Source organism: Phalangium opilio, unplaced genomic scaffold (assembly GCF_054372755.1).
Source record: "Phalangium opilio isolate 3A_F unplaced genomic scaffold, DU_Popi_V2 ptg000540l_1, whole genome shotgun sequence".
In the NCBI taxonomy this organism is placed as follows: Eukaryota; Metazoa; Arthropoda; class Arachnida; order Opiliones; family Phalangiidae; genus Phalangium; species Phalangium opilio.
In genome coordinates, this window is record NW_028324244.1 from 960529 (window position 1) to 977758 (window position 17230).

Here is a 17230-nt window from a genome sequence, read left to right on the forward strand (position 1 = left end):
ATAAGAGAAAACGTACGAAACGACCCATTTCTTCGAAGGAGGTACGTCATCTCTATCGACAATTCCTCCTTGAAAATTCCAAGTGAGGAAAGCTTTATGATAGACGTTCATTTCGACCACTTCATTGCTGACATCTTTGCCATTCTGTTGGTCGAGGACACCACCGGCTTTCCGGTGATGTTGGTAAGGAAGGGTAAAGTCCCTGACGTAGTTTTGTTCCGGTAAAAAAGGGAGGTAAGCTCCCAAAGTGGCGACGGATATGAATCTCATCAAATCCGTGTAAGGCACGTAACCCAAGGAACAAAACGGATGGTAAGTGCTTCCCAAGTGTATGAAAGAGCAGGCGATGGTATTGTTTCTGAGTTGAGTTAGGAGAGACTCTAACATGACGGTGTTTGGTAATGTTAACATGCCGTCAGTGACGATTATTATTCCGGCGCTGGTGTTTTCGGGGAGTAATTGTAAAGCTAATATTCCGTAGCGTAGCATATTGACAGTGTTGATGTCAGGGGTCGTTATTGTTATTTGTTGCGTATGAGAATGGGGTTGAGTTTCTTTGAATTCGTCAAATAAACCACCAGTTAAAATGTCGGGTTGCGCCTAAAATAATTTAAGTTATAAACCGGAAACAGTTTTTATATTTGTTTTTTTTTTCAGGGTTCATACAACTTTCCCTAATAAAAATTTTTTTTTTATAAAAACAACTACGGGATTTGTTCTTTTTAGTTGGAACAACCCCTTCACGGCAAACTTATTCAAGCGTCACGAATTTCCCTGAATTTTACTAATAATCATAAATTTTGTCCGAATTCTTCGCCTTTTCGCCCGAATTCTTCGTCTATTTCTCCCGAATTCTTCGCCTATCTAGCCCGAAATCGTCGTCTATATCGCCCGAATTCTTCGCCTATTTCTCCCGAATTCTTCGCCTATTTCTCCCGAATTCTTCGCCTATCTAGCCCGAATTCTTCGCCTATCTAGCCCGAAATCGTCGCCTATCTAGCCCGAAATCGTCGTCTATCTAGCCCGAAATCGTCGTCTATCTAGCCCGAAATCGTCGTCTATTTAGCCCGAAATCGTCGTCTATCTAGCCCGAAATCGTCGTCTATCTAGCCCGAAATCGTCGTCTATCTAGCCCGAAATCGTCGTCTATCTAACCCGAAATCGTCGTCTATCTAGCCCGAAATCGTCGTCTATCTAGCCCGAATTCTTCGCATATCTAGCCCGAATTCTTCGCATATCTAGCCCGAAATCGTCGTCTATCTAACCCGAAATCGTCGTCTATCTAGCCCGAAATCGTCGTCTATCTAGCCCGAAATCGTCGTCTATCTAGCCCGAAATCGTCGTCTATCTAACCCGAAATCGTTGTCTATCTAACCCGAAATCGTCGTCTATCTAACCCGAAATCGTCGTCTATCTAGCCCGAATTCTTCGCCTATCTCGCCCGAATTCTTCGCCTATCTAGCCCGAATTCTTCGCCTATCTAGCCCGAAATCGTCGTCCATCTCGCCCGAATTCTTCGCCTATCTCGCCCGAATTCTTCGCCTATCTCGCCCGAATTTTCATTTTATTCCCCCCGAATTTTCATTTTATTTCTCGCGAATTCTTCGCCTATCTCGCCCGAATTTTCAGTTTATTTCGCTTGAATTCTTCGCCTATTTCGCTTGAATTCTTCGCCTATCTCGCCCGAATTTTCATTTTATTCCCCCCGAATTTTCATTTTATTTCCCCCGAATTTTCAGTTCATTTCCCCCCGAATTTTCAGTTCATTTCCCCCCGAATTTTCAGTTCATTTCCCCCCGAATTTTCAGTTTATTTCCCCCCGAATTTTCAGTTTATTTCCCCCCGAATTTTCCAGGTTCTCCAGATTTGTATAAACCCTGTAAAGGTTTCCCTTAATTACTTTTAGTTTGGCACGTTCTTCATTCAAATAGGCGGTGGCTTCAACAATTTTCTTGCCAACTTGATACTGGTTGCAAGCGTGTTTCAAAAGTTCATCCACATTATCAGATTTCAAGCACCATCCTTGAACTAAAACCTGTTCACCCCCTTGAGCGTAAAATGGCATATGGGCCATAACAGTGATATAAATTTTGGGTTGGAATACAAAATGGCTACTAGGGACGTAAAACTGTAACAAAAAATAAAGTTAATTAATTTCAAGGAAGATACAGAATAATTATTTAAGACTCACTGGTTGGGAAATTTTAGTAAGGCTCTTTCTGAGAGCCGTAAATACTTCGTCAAATAATATATTCCCATTTTGGATATCTACAGCCGCTGTTGATGGACTAAGGTCCAAACAAAACACTAATCTATAGCCCCTCGATAGGAAAATCACTTTGGTATCGGGTGAGACCAAATATTGAAAGTCATCGCTAGTCTCAATACTCCAACTTGCTGGTCTGGTTTTGGGAACAGCGGAAATGACACTAATCTCTTCAGTATATTCTTCCTTTATAGTTTATAGTTATAGACAAATTAAATTATTTAATAAATACCTTAAGTAATAATTAACTTTAATCATACTTACCAGTGTCTTTTTACATCCAGTTCTAACACACTTATTTAAGTGACTAAGGTACCATTGGGCTCTAATATTTCTAGAGATACGATACTCCTTTTTCATAAGTAGGAATATGTAACTCGCTTCCAATATTTCCGGCACCGTGTCCGGTACCAGATGTTCTACCATTTTTGTGCCAAATAACTAATTGCCACTTATAACAAACGTGTCAGCGCCTTGATAGCGTAATAACATATTAGATTTTGGGCTGGGAATATTAAACACCCTTATTTATATAGCTATACTGTTGTTTTAATTATTTATTAAATAATTAAACAGGGAGGGTAACAACAAAATTTACTAAATCAAATAAAAAATACAATGCAGCCAGGAAAAATGAGGGAGGGATTACAAAAGCTGAAGGCAAATATGCTTTGCTTTTAAAAAATTAAATAAACTTGACTGAACAATTAAATTGACAGTTGTCAGCTGATATCTTTCAGTTGTAGGAAAGTCTGGATTATTCAGTACAGTACACAGAACGAAAACAGTGCTAAGCCTTGGTCATAAGTTTGCGTATTATCAAAGCATGATAAAACTACTGTTACCGTCAATATTTCAGGAAGATTATTATAATTTACGTTTAAAAATCATTTAGGATTCATCAAGTGTTCGATAATTATTTAAACTCGGTTAAATAACCGTACAAAAACACACATTAGTTTAAGCGATGCCGATAAAAACTTTCAGTTGCAACTTTGCGTCGTCTGCAGTGACTCTGCAGCTGTAGTTTTAGCATGGATGGTTGAAACAAAATGAGGAGTGGAAAGTGAGGCCTACTTATTGAAAATGGGTATATAATAACAGGAGTCGTAACTAAAGTTAAAAAAAAATATAAATGTTATTTTTTACAGCTTAAGACTGAGGAACTATGAATTTTTTCAAAGCGAATAGGCCTATATTTTAAAATCAAAATATTTTATCTTAAAAGATAAATCCTGGAATTTTTTTTATCATAAAATCTTGATTAACTTAATGTATTTTGTGATTCGCTAAAACATATACTGTTGAATTTTAAACAGAAGTCCTGGGAAAAAGGGGAGCTTACCTTTTTAATAAATTAAAGAACTTTGCAATTTCAAAGCGAGTAAAATTCTGAGCGAAATTAACTCTTCCATTATTCAAAAACCGAAAAAAAAAAAGAATATTCAATGAGACGACAAAACCCGGTGAAACTCAGTCAACGGAATAAAACCGGAGACTTTTTCCCCATGCAGATTGTTAGATTCAATCTAATCAGCAGATAAAAGAGAGGGTCTTTCCCTTCGAGTTTCAACCTTTTACACACATATAGATCTCGGATAAAATTACTTAAAACTAACATTAATTTGCTTCGATTCAATGAACTTTTAGATTAGAAATAAGAATAAAATAATTAGGGTTTTATCTGTAAAGATAAAAAAGACTAATCGCCCCGACGAACATTCCAATCGATATGATGTAGTCGATAATATTGGTTGTTCCCTTCTAGACTCACTCTTTCGCATCCGATTGACCGAGCCTCGTGCCGCGCCGCCCTGTTTGCTTAGATCCCGCCATTAACAATGAACCGTTAAGAAAAGGAATAATGTCCCAAATAAAGGCGCGCGTTTAGTCTAAATCGACCAAATATCGAACGACCCCTTTTTTATGACCTAGACAAGGTGCTAGGACAGAGAAATCAATGATTTGTCTCTCTTAAATACAGTTTTGACCCCTAAAAGAAGTCCATAACTCGTAATAAAACTTTGTTTCCGCTTATAACCGTGGCTCAGTTGATGTATTTCTTCGACAAACTAACTTGTAAGTAACCTAGAACCCGTCGCTCTAGATCTTAATACCCCACATTTCCACGTCAAAAAAAAAGCATATAATAATCGATAAATTTGGGCGTGTGGAAGGAAGGTTCTACCTTAGAGTCTCAATCAATCTCCGGCACTAATTAATCGAATGATAGTCGAATAACCGTCACAGCAAACGGGGATACTCAATCAAGCGGGGGGCTACAGACACGCCGCTTACCCAAACTTCCTATCCTCTTCAGACGTTCTTTATAGACGGGATACCAGAGAAGAGGTGGCAGCTAGGTCCTCTTTTTATATAGGTTAACGTTACGGCACCCATAACCACCCATCGCTATGTTTCTTCGCTTATCACTCTCTTATAAATGAGTCTACCGTGTTTAATGGAACCTTGTTTCTAATGTCTCTTTGGATAAATGAGAATTTCCCAAGAAGAAAAAAAAAAAGAATACAAGCTCTGATTTAAAGCCGAATACTACCATTCCCTTCCACTTCCTCTCACAAACGTCACGTGTACCTTAAGAGGAAGTAAAAAAAAAGACCTGTAGAAAAGAAAAAGGAAAAGTTACGATGTCCATGCAGGGAAGGAGCTTGTAAACTTTAAAAAATGTTCTTTCGCGGCTGGGGCTTCTCTTGAGCAAATATAAACGGACAACCTCCAAGGCTACAACCCAAGCTAAAGTTCAAAAAGAAGAAAGATTAAACGAACTCTAGGGACTGGAACTGTTAAGGTTTCTACTGTATAGACTGTTCCATTAATTCCAGAAGAGGCCTTAGCAAACACCGCAGGGACGGGGGAGATCATGCACCTTCTTGGGTTACTTCCCTCACGTCCTGAAGAAGCACCCGCTAGAGGCAGTGCGAGTTGGCTAGCCTGAGCCTCAATTCGCGTGTAGTGAACTCCGTCGGCGTTGTATCTTGGCGTCAAGGATAACCTAAGATGGCGAATTAATTCCTCGTGATTTAATTCTATCGGTCTTCATTGAAGTCCATCACTTCCTTAAGATCATCTACGCAAAGTGGTTTTAAAGGAACCTAATTAGTCCAAGATCGTCGTTATAAAAACTGATTAAGTCATTATCAAATTAAGCTAATTATATAAATGATTCTAAGGAATTTAGCATCCATGGAAAATGAGCTTAAATCATTGAAGGAGTTGAGAAAAGAGAGGGGCTTGTTACTAACCCAATAAGAAAATATGTATGCGTATGTAAAGAGCGAGATACGAGAAATTCTCGTATTTTTCCCGGTATTTTCGTCGCGAAAAACCCAAGGCTGAAGGAAAAATAAAAGAAAAGGGTAAGAAAGCGGAAGGTGAAATAAGGAAGAAAGAAAAGACAGAAGAAAAAGGCGAGATAGAAGCTAGAAGGGACTCGGGAGAGGAGGAAGTAGGCAGAACGCGCCAACTAATCCAATCGTGCCAATTGGACCACACGCATTTTCCCGCCTGTCTTATTTTTCCGAGTCTCCCACGCCAGAAGAACTGCCCAACTATTTTGCCAACTTACACCCCCGTACCAACACACTCCGATAGAAAGCTAGATTTCTCTTCCATAACGGGTACTTTCGGGGCTTCCACCGTAATAACGTTTGTTTCAATCTTACTTTTCCAATACCACGCGAAATGAGTGTTTGAGTATGGCAGAATTTCCTCGGATTAGTTAATTACCAGAGTGTTTAATTCAAGTCGGAGATTGGGGTCAAGAGTAGCGTAGACCAGGCACGAGTTAATCAAAGGTTTACGTTACTAGAGTGGTGGTAAGTTTGGAATAAACACGTTTTTTTCCTCCATCATCCATAACGTTAAGAAACATCCAGAGCAACTCTGTCCACTCGTAACATCGACCGCCCAATCTATCATTTGAAATAAAAAAGAAAAGTTAGGGTTTTCTTTTTTTCTTTCTTTGGTTTTCGAGTATCCTTATCGCCGCCTGTTTCTACTTTGTAACAAAATAAAGAGTTCATACTTCTATTGCAAGTCCAATTTTATAGAGAGGATGAAGGGGAACATCTTTATAAATTTATTTTTATCGTTTTGAAGGAAGCGCGACTTTGAAAAAAGGTGTTCGAAAGAAATTAGAAGTGATTGGAGAGCGTTTTAACATTTTGACAAGAGAAAGGCGAAAATACTTCAAGGCTTCCTGAAAAAGAAATAAAAGTCTAAAGAAAGATCTGGTCATTGTTAAGAGAGTCCCTTTGGGACGTCGTAAATCTTCATTTTTGTACTCTTGCAGCTCCATACCCCATCCACCTTACCCCGGCTCCATTCTCGACCGGCTTCTTGAGATCTTCGCTATACCTGCGAGCTTCTAGCCTAATACGTATTACCACTTTACTACAGGAGTACCTAAGGTTGGGAATTACAGAGCGCCAGAGACATTCAATCTTTAGTTTCCCTTTTTTTAAGGCCATCCGGATAACGATTACCAAAGGTCGAGTTCATACTGATACCTTATGCGCGTGGATTACGTAAGTCTGCCATTGACCTCTTTAGAACATGAACATATCCTACATTCGAAGGAGTTTTCCATTGATAGTTCCTTCCAAGTCGCGTATAATACTAGTGTAAGTATCAACCAGCACCGAAAAGGCTTAGTGTACTTATTTTTTAGAGTGCGCGTACTATACAGTACATCGAAGTAACGAACACGACTATGGGAAATCCGGAACAATCAGTTCCCAACGTGATCCCGGTTCCTAAATTAGAAGGGATAAAGAATTCTCGCGCTCCCCATCTTCTTCTTCTTCTAGGAAAGACCTCTTATCGTTAAGGATTAGGTCTTTGGGGGGTTCCGAGGCCCACGCTACTCTCTCTAAAGGATATTGGAGAGAGGGAGAGAGGAGGGGCGATTGATGACCCCGGGACTCTAATAGGTCAGTCAACTGGTTAAAGACTGTAAGGGAAACCCACTCTACACTTTACTTGACCCCTAAGCCGATAGTTAAAAGGCCAACGTATCTTCCTTTCTTTTTAATCCGGATTAGACGCCCTTAAAAGTCGACCCCGTAACGGACCAACTAAAACTATAAACTAATAAAAACTTCGTAAGATGTCATTTTTTACCCCCATTCGAGTTCCGAGTTCATTTCAATGGGAGAAATCACTTCACTCGGGAATGGACAAATTTCACCTCATCACTGCCACTACTTGTTAAAACATTTTTAACATTAAAAGGTCCACAAAGGCTCGGACAAGGGGAAGAAGTTCCCTTTCTTTTCGACGATGAATTTAATCGATTCATTGAGCGTAAAGTCATCGATTCTTCCACCGTTTCAAGTTGAACTTTTTTCGGGGGCCAAAAGAAGAAAGACAAAAGATAGAATCGCCTATCATCGCGGGATTCATCCCCTTATCTTCTATCTATTCTTTCATCTCAACGCTAGTAAGAAAGATAACTTTACCAACTTCATCCCAAACTCGATCCGAAATAAAAAATCGTTCGAGCGGAAAACCCCTTTATAATTCACCCAATGAAAAAGATCAACATTTAGGAAAAGGAATATCCAATGTTTAGCTTTCTTTAAACGATTAGTTTTTATTAATAATAGAACCGATTTAAAACTTGCCTTGCCTCGGGAAAAATGTGATGGGTACTCTTGTCTACATTTAGTCTACACCGCCATCACTGGAGGCCAAATTGTTTTGTCATGAAAACCGCGGAATTCCCTAGCTACAAAAGATCAAAGAGCAGAAATTTTAAACCAAAAGAGAATTCCAAATAAAGTCGATTAGTAAAAAGAGGCTCTCTTTTTTTTAAGATACATGCAAGATGTACCTTTTTACAGAAGTCAGCTTTTTCGCCAATATAAAAGATGGGAGAGGGATGGCATTCGGGAAGTTCAAGAGTACGAGGATGCAGATGAAGGATGAAAAAGAAAAAAAAATATTTGTGTTCCTTGAATTAATTTCCAGAGCTCTTTCATCAAACTCAAAAGAGTCAAAGTAAAATGCGGAGTAAGATGGTTCAACTGAGCGTATTGAGGGGCAATATTTTAGCTACCCATAAATTCATCTGCAGGAATTTTTCTCTCACTTCATCTTTGAAATAGATTTCATGGTTACAACGGTTCTCTTGACATAATAAATCATAGCTTAACGTTAAATGAAATTTCTTTTACATGGCAATGTGAGTGTTTAGTTAATTTTTGCCATCTGTTATACCGTTGAGGCTATAAAACTTTCAAGTTCCCTCGGATCGTTCTTTCAAAGTCACGCGGTATTTGCAAAATACACCTGCATTATTTACAGACAGAGCCACAGAAGTCAAAATGACTTTGAGAGGGAAGGTTGAGGGGCTGCTAGATCTACTTAAAGTCAAGTATTCTCCATTTCACGGGGTAACGCTGGCTATTTTGTCCAGTATTGTAGCTGGACTGTCCTCAGTTCTGATGAAAATGAATGCCAATGGCTCTCCCTTAATAATGGTCATCTATATGTTCGGCTTCCAAGCCACCTTCACTTTCATATCTATCATTTACAATCAAAATGACGCGATATGCGTCAAAGGAGAAAGATTGTGGTTTTTACAGAGGGTCCTGTTAGATGGTAAGATCCCTTCCCAATAGTCTAATCTTCAACTTATAATCAAAAATATTTTTAGGTTTTGGAATGTATTGCATGGCACAATCCATCCGATACATATCGGCCTCGGACATGACCGCCATTTTGTTCTGCCAGCCAGTTTTAATCTCTCTGACGTCACCTTTAATTACCAAGCAACGGTTCCAGATTAAGGACATACTTTTAGCGTTACTGGCTGTTGTGGGAGTGGCCCTGATATGTCGTCCAAGTTTCTTGTTCCGTAGGGATCCTGGTGAAGATGACATAGAGAGTCAACGCCTACTCGGGGTCATGTGGGCCGCTTTCTGCTGCGTTGCTTTCACGTATCTGACAATCGTGACTAAGAAAATGCCAAAGACACCAGTCATGGTGGCAATGTTCAATATCGGGCTTGTAAACTTTGCGTTAATGTTGACTGTTTTGTGTTTTACGGGTGTTACTGAGGGTTGGCCATTTTGTGGATTGGACGCGGTGATATTAATGTTGGCCATGGTCCTCGGGGTTTTGACCACTCTTTTAGAAAGCGCTTCCATCAAGAAAGAAAAGGTCACGACTTTTTCTACAAGTATTACTACGCAAATTGTTTTCATCATGTTGTTAGAAGCTCTGTTCTTAAAATTGGTACCATTATGGTCGGACTATGTAGGAGCGGTTCTGATTGTCACCTCAATTTTGTTAACTGTTCTTTTTAGAGCCAGAAAACACAACAGATCACGGAAGGACAAAGTTGGCACGCTACTTATGGAACAAGTCTGTGTTGAATCGTCTTATTTTAAAGAGTGAAATGTTGTTTACCCTAAGCCTATAGATAATTTTCAAGGATTTAATGCCTAAATTCAACGCGGAAGTTCTCGGATTACGATATCCCAAACATATTTCAATAAAAGTTTTAAACGTAAATGAGAAGATGAAACGAGGTTATAAAAATACAGAGAGCTAAGTTTATCCCATAAAGAATCGCTCGTAAAAGTACGCGGAGTCAAGGACAACGTTTAATCTATATTTTTAATCGTTCGCCAAAAGCGAGAGAACTTCATACGTATACCGGCATAAATTCGATATGTAGCTGTATTTCAGGTACGTATAGTAATAAAAAATCCCTCTTGATGACATAGAGGTAAATCCAAGGCTAAAGGTACATGTCGTGGTTAGAACTACAACAGAAGGTTATCTCCATTCTCTGCCTACGGCTAAATATATATCAAATGTGTTATGCAAAACAAAACGATAATCATAGGTTCAGTCGCGCTCACGTACGTCCTTAAAATCTAGTTCTGTCTGGCATAGCGGCAGTTTTGCGGGGAATTTGCGCCGTTAAGTAATAAAAAAAAACAGTCGTACTCTCAAATGTAAAGAAAAAGAAGATAGGAACTAATTTCCCTTGCCCTTTCGCCTCCTAATCTAAAGAGATTAAGAGATGTCCTTAATATAAACATTCTCTATCGCTAGGAAGCGCCTTAAAGTGCGTGTAGCTGTAAAACACCGCGTAATATTGACTGCCTACGCGAAATCTACTAACGTTATTACAGAGAAAAAAGCGGTGGAGCTTTTACCGTTTTATTTTTGCTAAGGCGAAATGGATTTTCAAACAATTCGGGCCTGTGGTTTGACGAAATTAGCGCCCTTTTTGGGTCTTTCTTTGGCTATAGTGTCCTGTTTGATGGCCGGAAGTGCCAGCTTGGTCATCAGGGTTCGACCCCAGACTAATCCACTGGTAATCAATTTGCTTCTATTTTCCTTCATGACGTGTACCAGTTTGAGTATTTGCGTTATCAAACGACATCCACTGCAGTGTGAAAAGAACGAATGGGGTTGGCTGTTTCAGCGTCTCTTCGTAGCGGGTTAGTACAGGCATTTTTGTTATTGTACCGTTTTACCGCGCATGAATCATAGGGTCCCCAGTTCTGGTTCAAATCAAGGCTTCTTCTTTCAGCCGTAGCCAACTTCTCGGTGGTTGCTGCCCTCCAATACATTCCAGCTTCGGACATGACTGCCATTGTCTTCTGTTCGCCAGTGGTTATGACTTTCATTTCCCCGATATTAACCGCGGAACGCTTCCGTTTCCGCAACATCCTGCTGGCGTTAATCGCCGTCGCTGGGGTCTTTTTCATTTGCCGTCCTCCTTTCCTTTTCGGTGAACCGCGATCGGAAGACGACGAACCGAGTCATTCGCCCGAAAATCGGATTAAAGGTATTGTCTGGTCGATCGTCGGCTGTTTCTCGCAAACCTACCTATCGCTGATTGCGTCGAAAATGCGGGAAACACCCGTCCACGTTGCCATGTTCGCCGTGGGATTCGTACTCAGTATTGTTTTAGCCGTGACGGTTTACTCCTTACCCGAAGTAACCTGGCCTTCGTGTGGCTTTGACTCTTACGTCGCGATGGCTTCGGCCATCCTAATACTCTCTTCCATCACGCTGGAAAATTTCTCCATCCGTCACGAAAAACTAACGACTCTCTCTATAAGTTTAACCGTCCAACTAATATTTATTATGGCTTTCGAAGTCTATTTCTTCCAAGAGATATTACATTGGACCGATTTCTTGGGCGCGGTTTTAATTCTAATCTCTATATTCACCTTATTCTTCTTGAAAGTCAAGGAAGAAGAAAACGATTCGATAGAAAAAACCAAAAAACAAAACTGCTTAAAGATTAACTTACAAAAACAGCATGCAGTCTCTAAGGCTGAAAACGGTCAACTACTGGAAACAAGTCTCTAACCATCGTTGCGGTCTATCTTGGAACGACAAAAATAAACCTTGCAAATTCCACTAGAAAACCCAACACAAAAGAGTCAGTTAACTATACTGATCTACCCAAGCTGAAGCTTAGTTTGACCCAATTGATTTGGGTTAGGACAAATTTGTAGAAGATATATCCGAGAGATGGACGGAAGTAAGGAGGAGGAAAGACTTGATTCGATTATGGTACTCGTACTATATCAAAAAAGGGTGGGATGTGATTTTTTTACTTATTTTTTTTACTCAACGCGGCGTGGCCGACTGAGCTGGAGAATCTCTCGCTGATGGTGCGGCCAACGCGGCTGCTGATTGTAATGTAATTCGAGAAGAATAGAACGAGAGAAAATAGAAGAAAAGCCGAAGGAAAGTGAAGCCTCGTTAAGGGAGATGGACGTTTTCCAGCCAGGGTCAACTACTAATGTCCATTTTTAGGACGAGGAACGAAGAAGGGAGGGTACTAGTCTCTCTGGTTTAGTGTCGATGACCGAAAAAGGGAAGGATAAAAATATATAGACCAAAGAAAGATTCGTTGAATAATTCACGAAAAGACTAACGTCGATCCATCCTCGCTACAGGCTATATAGATATATAGACTGTATAAGATGGCCTCTAATCGAATTGTAGAAAGAGCCATGGAGTAAAAATCGACTACCCGCAGCTAGTATTATTACCAGGGACGGGTTTGTTGCCTCTTTATCCGCGGGAACATCGTATTTGGAACTACGTTTAGCTTCTTCTTCTTTTTTTTTTGCTATCAAAATCGATCGGTATCGAACCGATATCGATCAATGTTTCTTGGCCTTTTCATTCCCCTTAGGGAATATCGGTCCATGAGCGCAAGAAAGAAACAAATTCTTCGCTTATTGACCGACAAATGCCTCTTCTCTCCTCTCCAAGCGACAATATACATTGACCACACATGATGTCATCATGAGAAAACAAAAACCCGGCTTTCTGTCACTGCCATTGTTAAAGGTTATATTAAATCTGGATATTTTGAAACCCAACTGTGGCTAAAAATTATTTGAAATACGTCAGAGGCACGCACGTGACCGAGGAAGGGCGTGGTTCAAAGAATCTAAATAGGGACTTGGCAGTACTACGTCATTCAACGTCACGCTACCTTTCACTAGAGCTAAGAAAACTTACCAGGAGGAGGGGCTCCAATATTTAAAGAAAAATAAACTGCAAACCCTTAGGTTATCTTCGACATTTCACTCGAGTGTATCGAAAAATTCCTTAAATTTTTCAGTTTCAAAATTACCGAGCTTGTCAGAAAGATTCTCATCGGTTCCCCACCATGCACCCCCTCTCTCTATCTCTTTAATAAAAAATTACGTTTTCTAAAGGTATCGAGATCATTGGGCCCATAACACGCGCGCCACCCAAAGATAAAAAAATGGTACGTGATGGGAAACTATTGGAGCGTTCTAAGTACGGGGTTATTTCTCGGGGCCTTGGGTCGAAAGAGAAAAGAGATGGAGAGAAAACCAACTGAGTTTTGATGTCCCAACCAACTCGGGAGGCCCATAGATCATTTTAGACGGATCGACTACGACTCCGTGACACTGCGGATCAAAAAGAAACCTAAACACACACAAGCACAGAGATCTAAAAAAGAAGAGGATAGACATTTTGCCAGTTTCTACTCGGTATAGCCATAAGTTTATAAGATATTTTCCATAAGTATGACACTACCTCGCAATGCTGCATAGAGACTTACAGTTCGAGCTAGTTCTAGCAGAACGACAAGCAAGAATTGAAATACTACGCTCGGTTAGTTTTGCAGTCCTTCCATCTTCCTATTTTGTCAGTAATAAGCCTTTGACAGCGCCCAGTCACCAGGCGTCGCTTTACCTCGAATCTATGACCTATGTTGTCACTTCATGACCAGCTATCAGTAACCAGTGACACACTTATGGAACATATCTTATGGTATCTGCCACGAGTTGAAACCTTGTTGGATGCCAAAAAAAACCCCATTTCATTAGCTATAGTTTTTTCCCAGTGAAAAAATCCTCAATCTTATATACGTTTTTAAAGAAACACAATTGATTTTGGGACATAGCCAAGGATGTCCTATAAAAAAATAGATAATTTTTATCCGTTCCTATTACGACCTCAAAATGAACTCTGAAGGAATGTTCCGAGATTAACATTATATTATGGTTTTGATCACCTGATTCAGATTCCTCTAACATCTTAAACAATGAAGATTTACTCAATTAAATCTTGCCTCTTCGCAGATTGCACGCCTAAACTCGAGAGCAAATTATTATAATACGGGTTATAAAGACGTTGAGTCGCGAGTTGCCGCCTTCTCACCGGAAGTAGAGAGAAGGCAATGTATACCAAGAAGTTTTCGTCTAAGCTAGGCGACGACTTACTTATCTCTTAAGTTAGGAGGGACTCTTCATTCGTATCACGCGCTGCTCGGTTGGTTTGAAGTTAGGCCTAAACTGGACATTTGTTTGACCGACCTAGTTTTAATCAGTTGTGAAACTCCCTAGCGTCAAGTTTAATGAAACGTTAGAAGGAAAGAGATTATAATCAAATTTTGGGTTCGGAATTGAATCGACTTAATTTCGAAACTGGTTTTCTAGTTTAAGAAACAAACCGCGTACTAACAAATAAATATAATTAAATTAAAATCGTGTGTGTTGATTAAAAAAACTAGAAATATCGTGGCATCAAAATAACTGATCTGGCAGTAATTAAATTTCAAGAAATGTACTTGATGACGATTAAACTTTGACTTGTTAAGAAATAAATCACAGTGTCATTAAATTCTTTTTTTTTTCATTTCATTTCAAAGAGTTCAATGGAGGAAATTTAATTTTAATCCTATTAATTTATAACCTTTAAATATTTTAAAATATTCTCAAAACTTTCGTCCAACATTGAATTCAACCCTACGCTACCTAAATATTCTCTTTGAAAATCGCATTCGAAACTCTAGGCCTAGTTTTGGTATTCCCTCCAGGCTACGGAAGGAAATAAGAGAAGGATGGAGTTGAACAGCAGCGTTTATTCCACGAGGAATTTATCTTTACCAGCATCACAGGAGTTAGTTAGGGAATACACACACACCGAGGCTAGTTTGATGACTAAAAGATCAAAAAGGGATAGGGATAGATCCCTAGCTTTCCAGCACCCCGAATCAATTATTCAAAATTAAAGGCTCCTGTTGGAGATCCAAACTTCAAACAGAATGAATTAAAAGTATTTAAACTCGTTAATAACGTTCACCGAGGCTTCCAAAGAGAGAGAGATAGAGATAGAGTCCATAGTTTATATCTAAGATATACCGCACTCAATTGGTGAAATTGTCCAACAACCAAACTTGGTGTACCGTTCACCTTTGACCTTTACAAAGACTGTATTAATTACACTTGGTGGATTCGACTTTGAAGAATATTTAAACCAAATCTCGAATATATATCATAAGTTCATAAGATATGTTCCATAAGTTTGTCACTGGTTACTGAGAACTTGTCATGAAGTGAAGTAGGTCATAGATTCGAAGTAAAGCGAAGTCTGGTCAGGCGCTGTCAAAGGCTTAGAACAGACTAAATAGGAAGTCCTGCAAAACTAAAAGGAGAAGATGGACTGCTAAATTAACCGATTGTAGTCAATTCTCGCTTGTCGTTCTCGAACTAGCCCGCGAGCTGTAAGTCTCTACCATTACGAAGTGCCATACTTATGAAACATATCTTATAAACTTATGATGCATATAATAATACGAAGGTAATTATCATCTTCACGCCGTGAAATTAGAATAAAATTATTATAAGCGCGAGATGACGCGTTTGGAATATACTAACTAATTTGCATAATCTTGGACTGAAAACGGAGTGAGTTTCAAAAGTTAGTTGAATCTTAATTTCGCTTGGGAGTGAAAGTTTAAATTGGGAAAACTTTGTCCGAATGTATTATAATAATGATGTATATATTTTTTTCTTTCTTCAGAAACATAAGCCGTAACAATCGTGAGGTAGTAAGTACTTGCAAGGCGTCACTTCAACCTACTCCGTATTCAAGGGCTTCAAAATGCTTTTTGGGTCAATCGAGGTCAAAGCGGGCAATCTTCCCTAAATCCTTTAGACATCATCTGTTGAGTATAACCCAACAACCTTCGCCCCATCTTTTCCAGGGCATTTTTCATATCATATTTCTTCAAACACTGAGCCCCTACGTGTGGGCGTGTAAGAAATCAGAGTAAACATTTTTAAGGAGTTATGTCGTGAGTGGTGGGGCTTTAAAGCGGCCATACACCGCGAGAAGAATAGGAAGAGACCCCTTTAGGAGAAGAAAAAGAACTTAAGTCTTCCAGAAACGAGAGGTCGGCTATATACACTAGTTCTCTCCATTTACCGCAGCGTGTCCTCTCGTTTCAAGAGTGGGTAAGAGCGTACCGTGCTGACACCTCTACCTCCTATATACCATCTTAGCCACCGTTTTTCGCCCAAAAATCCTTCATATATCCTGAGATTTTTTTTACTTCTTAATACTTTTTAGGGAGCGAGAGACATTGATGGATTAGAAAACGCGTGGTGAGACTCGTCTCTCTTCGCGTTTGAGTTATGGTCACCCCCTTCTATAACATATCCATCTTTCAAGTCCGTTTCAACTCCGTTTTGCAATAAGCGTCTTCGTCAATAGATACCATACTTCGGAGAGTAAAAAGGTGTTTTTGGAATAACCCGAAACAGGCTTGGCGCGTTTCAAAGGTAAACTCAGGTAAATATACGACAAAGATTAAAAGCTTGATACTTTATGAAATGGACTTCAAATAAGGAGTCCGAGATTGCATTCTTAGATTGGGACGGACTTTGGACTAAGTCATTCTCTCTCCCACGCCTCCGGACATCGTTTTGGAGTATGAAAAAATATATACCATCTCTAAAAAGTTGAAGAAACCCTTCGTACTAGGCCTAGCTAGACATTACCATTTTCATATATTTTTTTTATATATCAAAGGTAAGAGAGTGTGGGGATAAAAATGTTTTTGACGAAGAAAAATACCTTTATACCTGCTCTAATGTACCGTGTCTAGGGGATACGTGCTCTGAAAATTTCGTTCCTTTTTCTTTCCTAATACCTGGAAATATATTTTTGAGATATTTGTATCCAAATCATACCTTATTTTCTAAGATTTCTTATATTAGAGCTCTTTAACGGCGTTATCAGAACTGTTTCCAATACTATAATTTAAAAGAAAACCCGCGGTGCCACGTGTTTTTAAATATATATCTACTTCAAATAATGAACATCTAAAAATAAGTGTCAAAATATTCAAATTATAAATAACATTATGTTAGTAACAAAATAAATTTCTAAGAAGCATAGAAATAAATTTTGAAATTGTCTTTGTTCCTAAAAAAAAAGAAAAACCGAGAAAAAGGACTAGAACGACTTGATATATCTGTAGAAAAATATATTCTTGAAAGAAAACAAAACAAAAACTAAGACGCTAGCTTAAAATATTCAAAATTTAAAGAGCCCGGGATATGAAATTGAATTCTTAAAGAATTTAAGACTCCATCTTCTCTGGAGAAATAAGTAGAAACGACATTTAAGGGT

General features: G+C 39.2%; 3 protein-coding genes across 8 annotated transcripts in view; 1 reads left to right on the forward strand and 2 right to left on the reverse strand.

Moving 5' to 3' along the window:
• The window catches only part of LOC149588540 (KICSTOR complex protein SZT2-like), a 29583-nt gene extending 24371 nt beyond the window's left edge, over nt 1–5212 (reverse strand). Inside the window, exons 1-5 of one of the 6 annotated variants that reach the window (XM_089862582.1) lie at nt 3612–5212; nt 2531–2739; nt 2192–2452; nt 1901–2128; nt 17–600 (exon numbers count right to left, since the gene is read on the reverse strand). In XM_089862582.1, coding sequence (XP_089718708.1) covers nt 17–600; nt 1901–2128; nt 2192–2452; nt 2531–2692 — 1235 coding nt within the window. In that variant the 5' untranslated portion in view covers nt 2693–2739; nt 3612–5212. Of the gene's footprint in view, nt 1–16; nt 601–1900; nt 2129–2191; nt 2453–2530; nt 3265–3611 lie in introns of those variants that run through there. The other 5 variants (XM_089862580.1, XM_089862581.1, XM_089862579.1 and 2 more) reach the window with 5 other exon arrangements.
• LOC149588541 (uncharacterized) lies at nt 2844–12810 on the reverse strand. Its single transcript, XM_089862597.1, has 2 exons — nt 6014–12810; nt 2844–3379 (listed from the first exon to the last, which is right to left on the reverse strand). The coding sequence occupies exon 1, from the start codon at nt 11014–11016 to the stop codon at nt 10678–10680; it is 339 nt and encodes a 112-aa protein (XP_089718723.1). The 5' UTR covers nt 11017–12810; the 3' UTR covers nt 2844–3379; nt 6014–10677.
• LOC149588542 (solute carrier family 35 member G1-like) lies at nt 8954–9666 on the forward strand. Its single transcript, XM_089862596.1, has 2 exons — nt 8954–9526; nt 9598–9666. The coding sequence occupies exons 1-2, from the start codon at nt 8954–8956 to the stop codon at nt 9664–9666; spliced, it is 642 nt and encodes a 213-aa protein (XP_089718722.1).
• Nucleotides 12811–17230: the final 4420 nt, after the last annotated feature.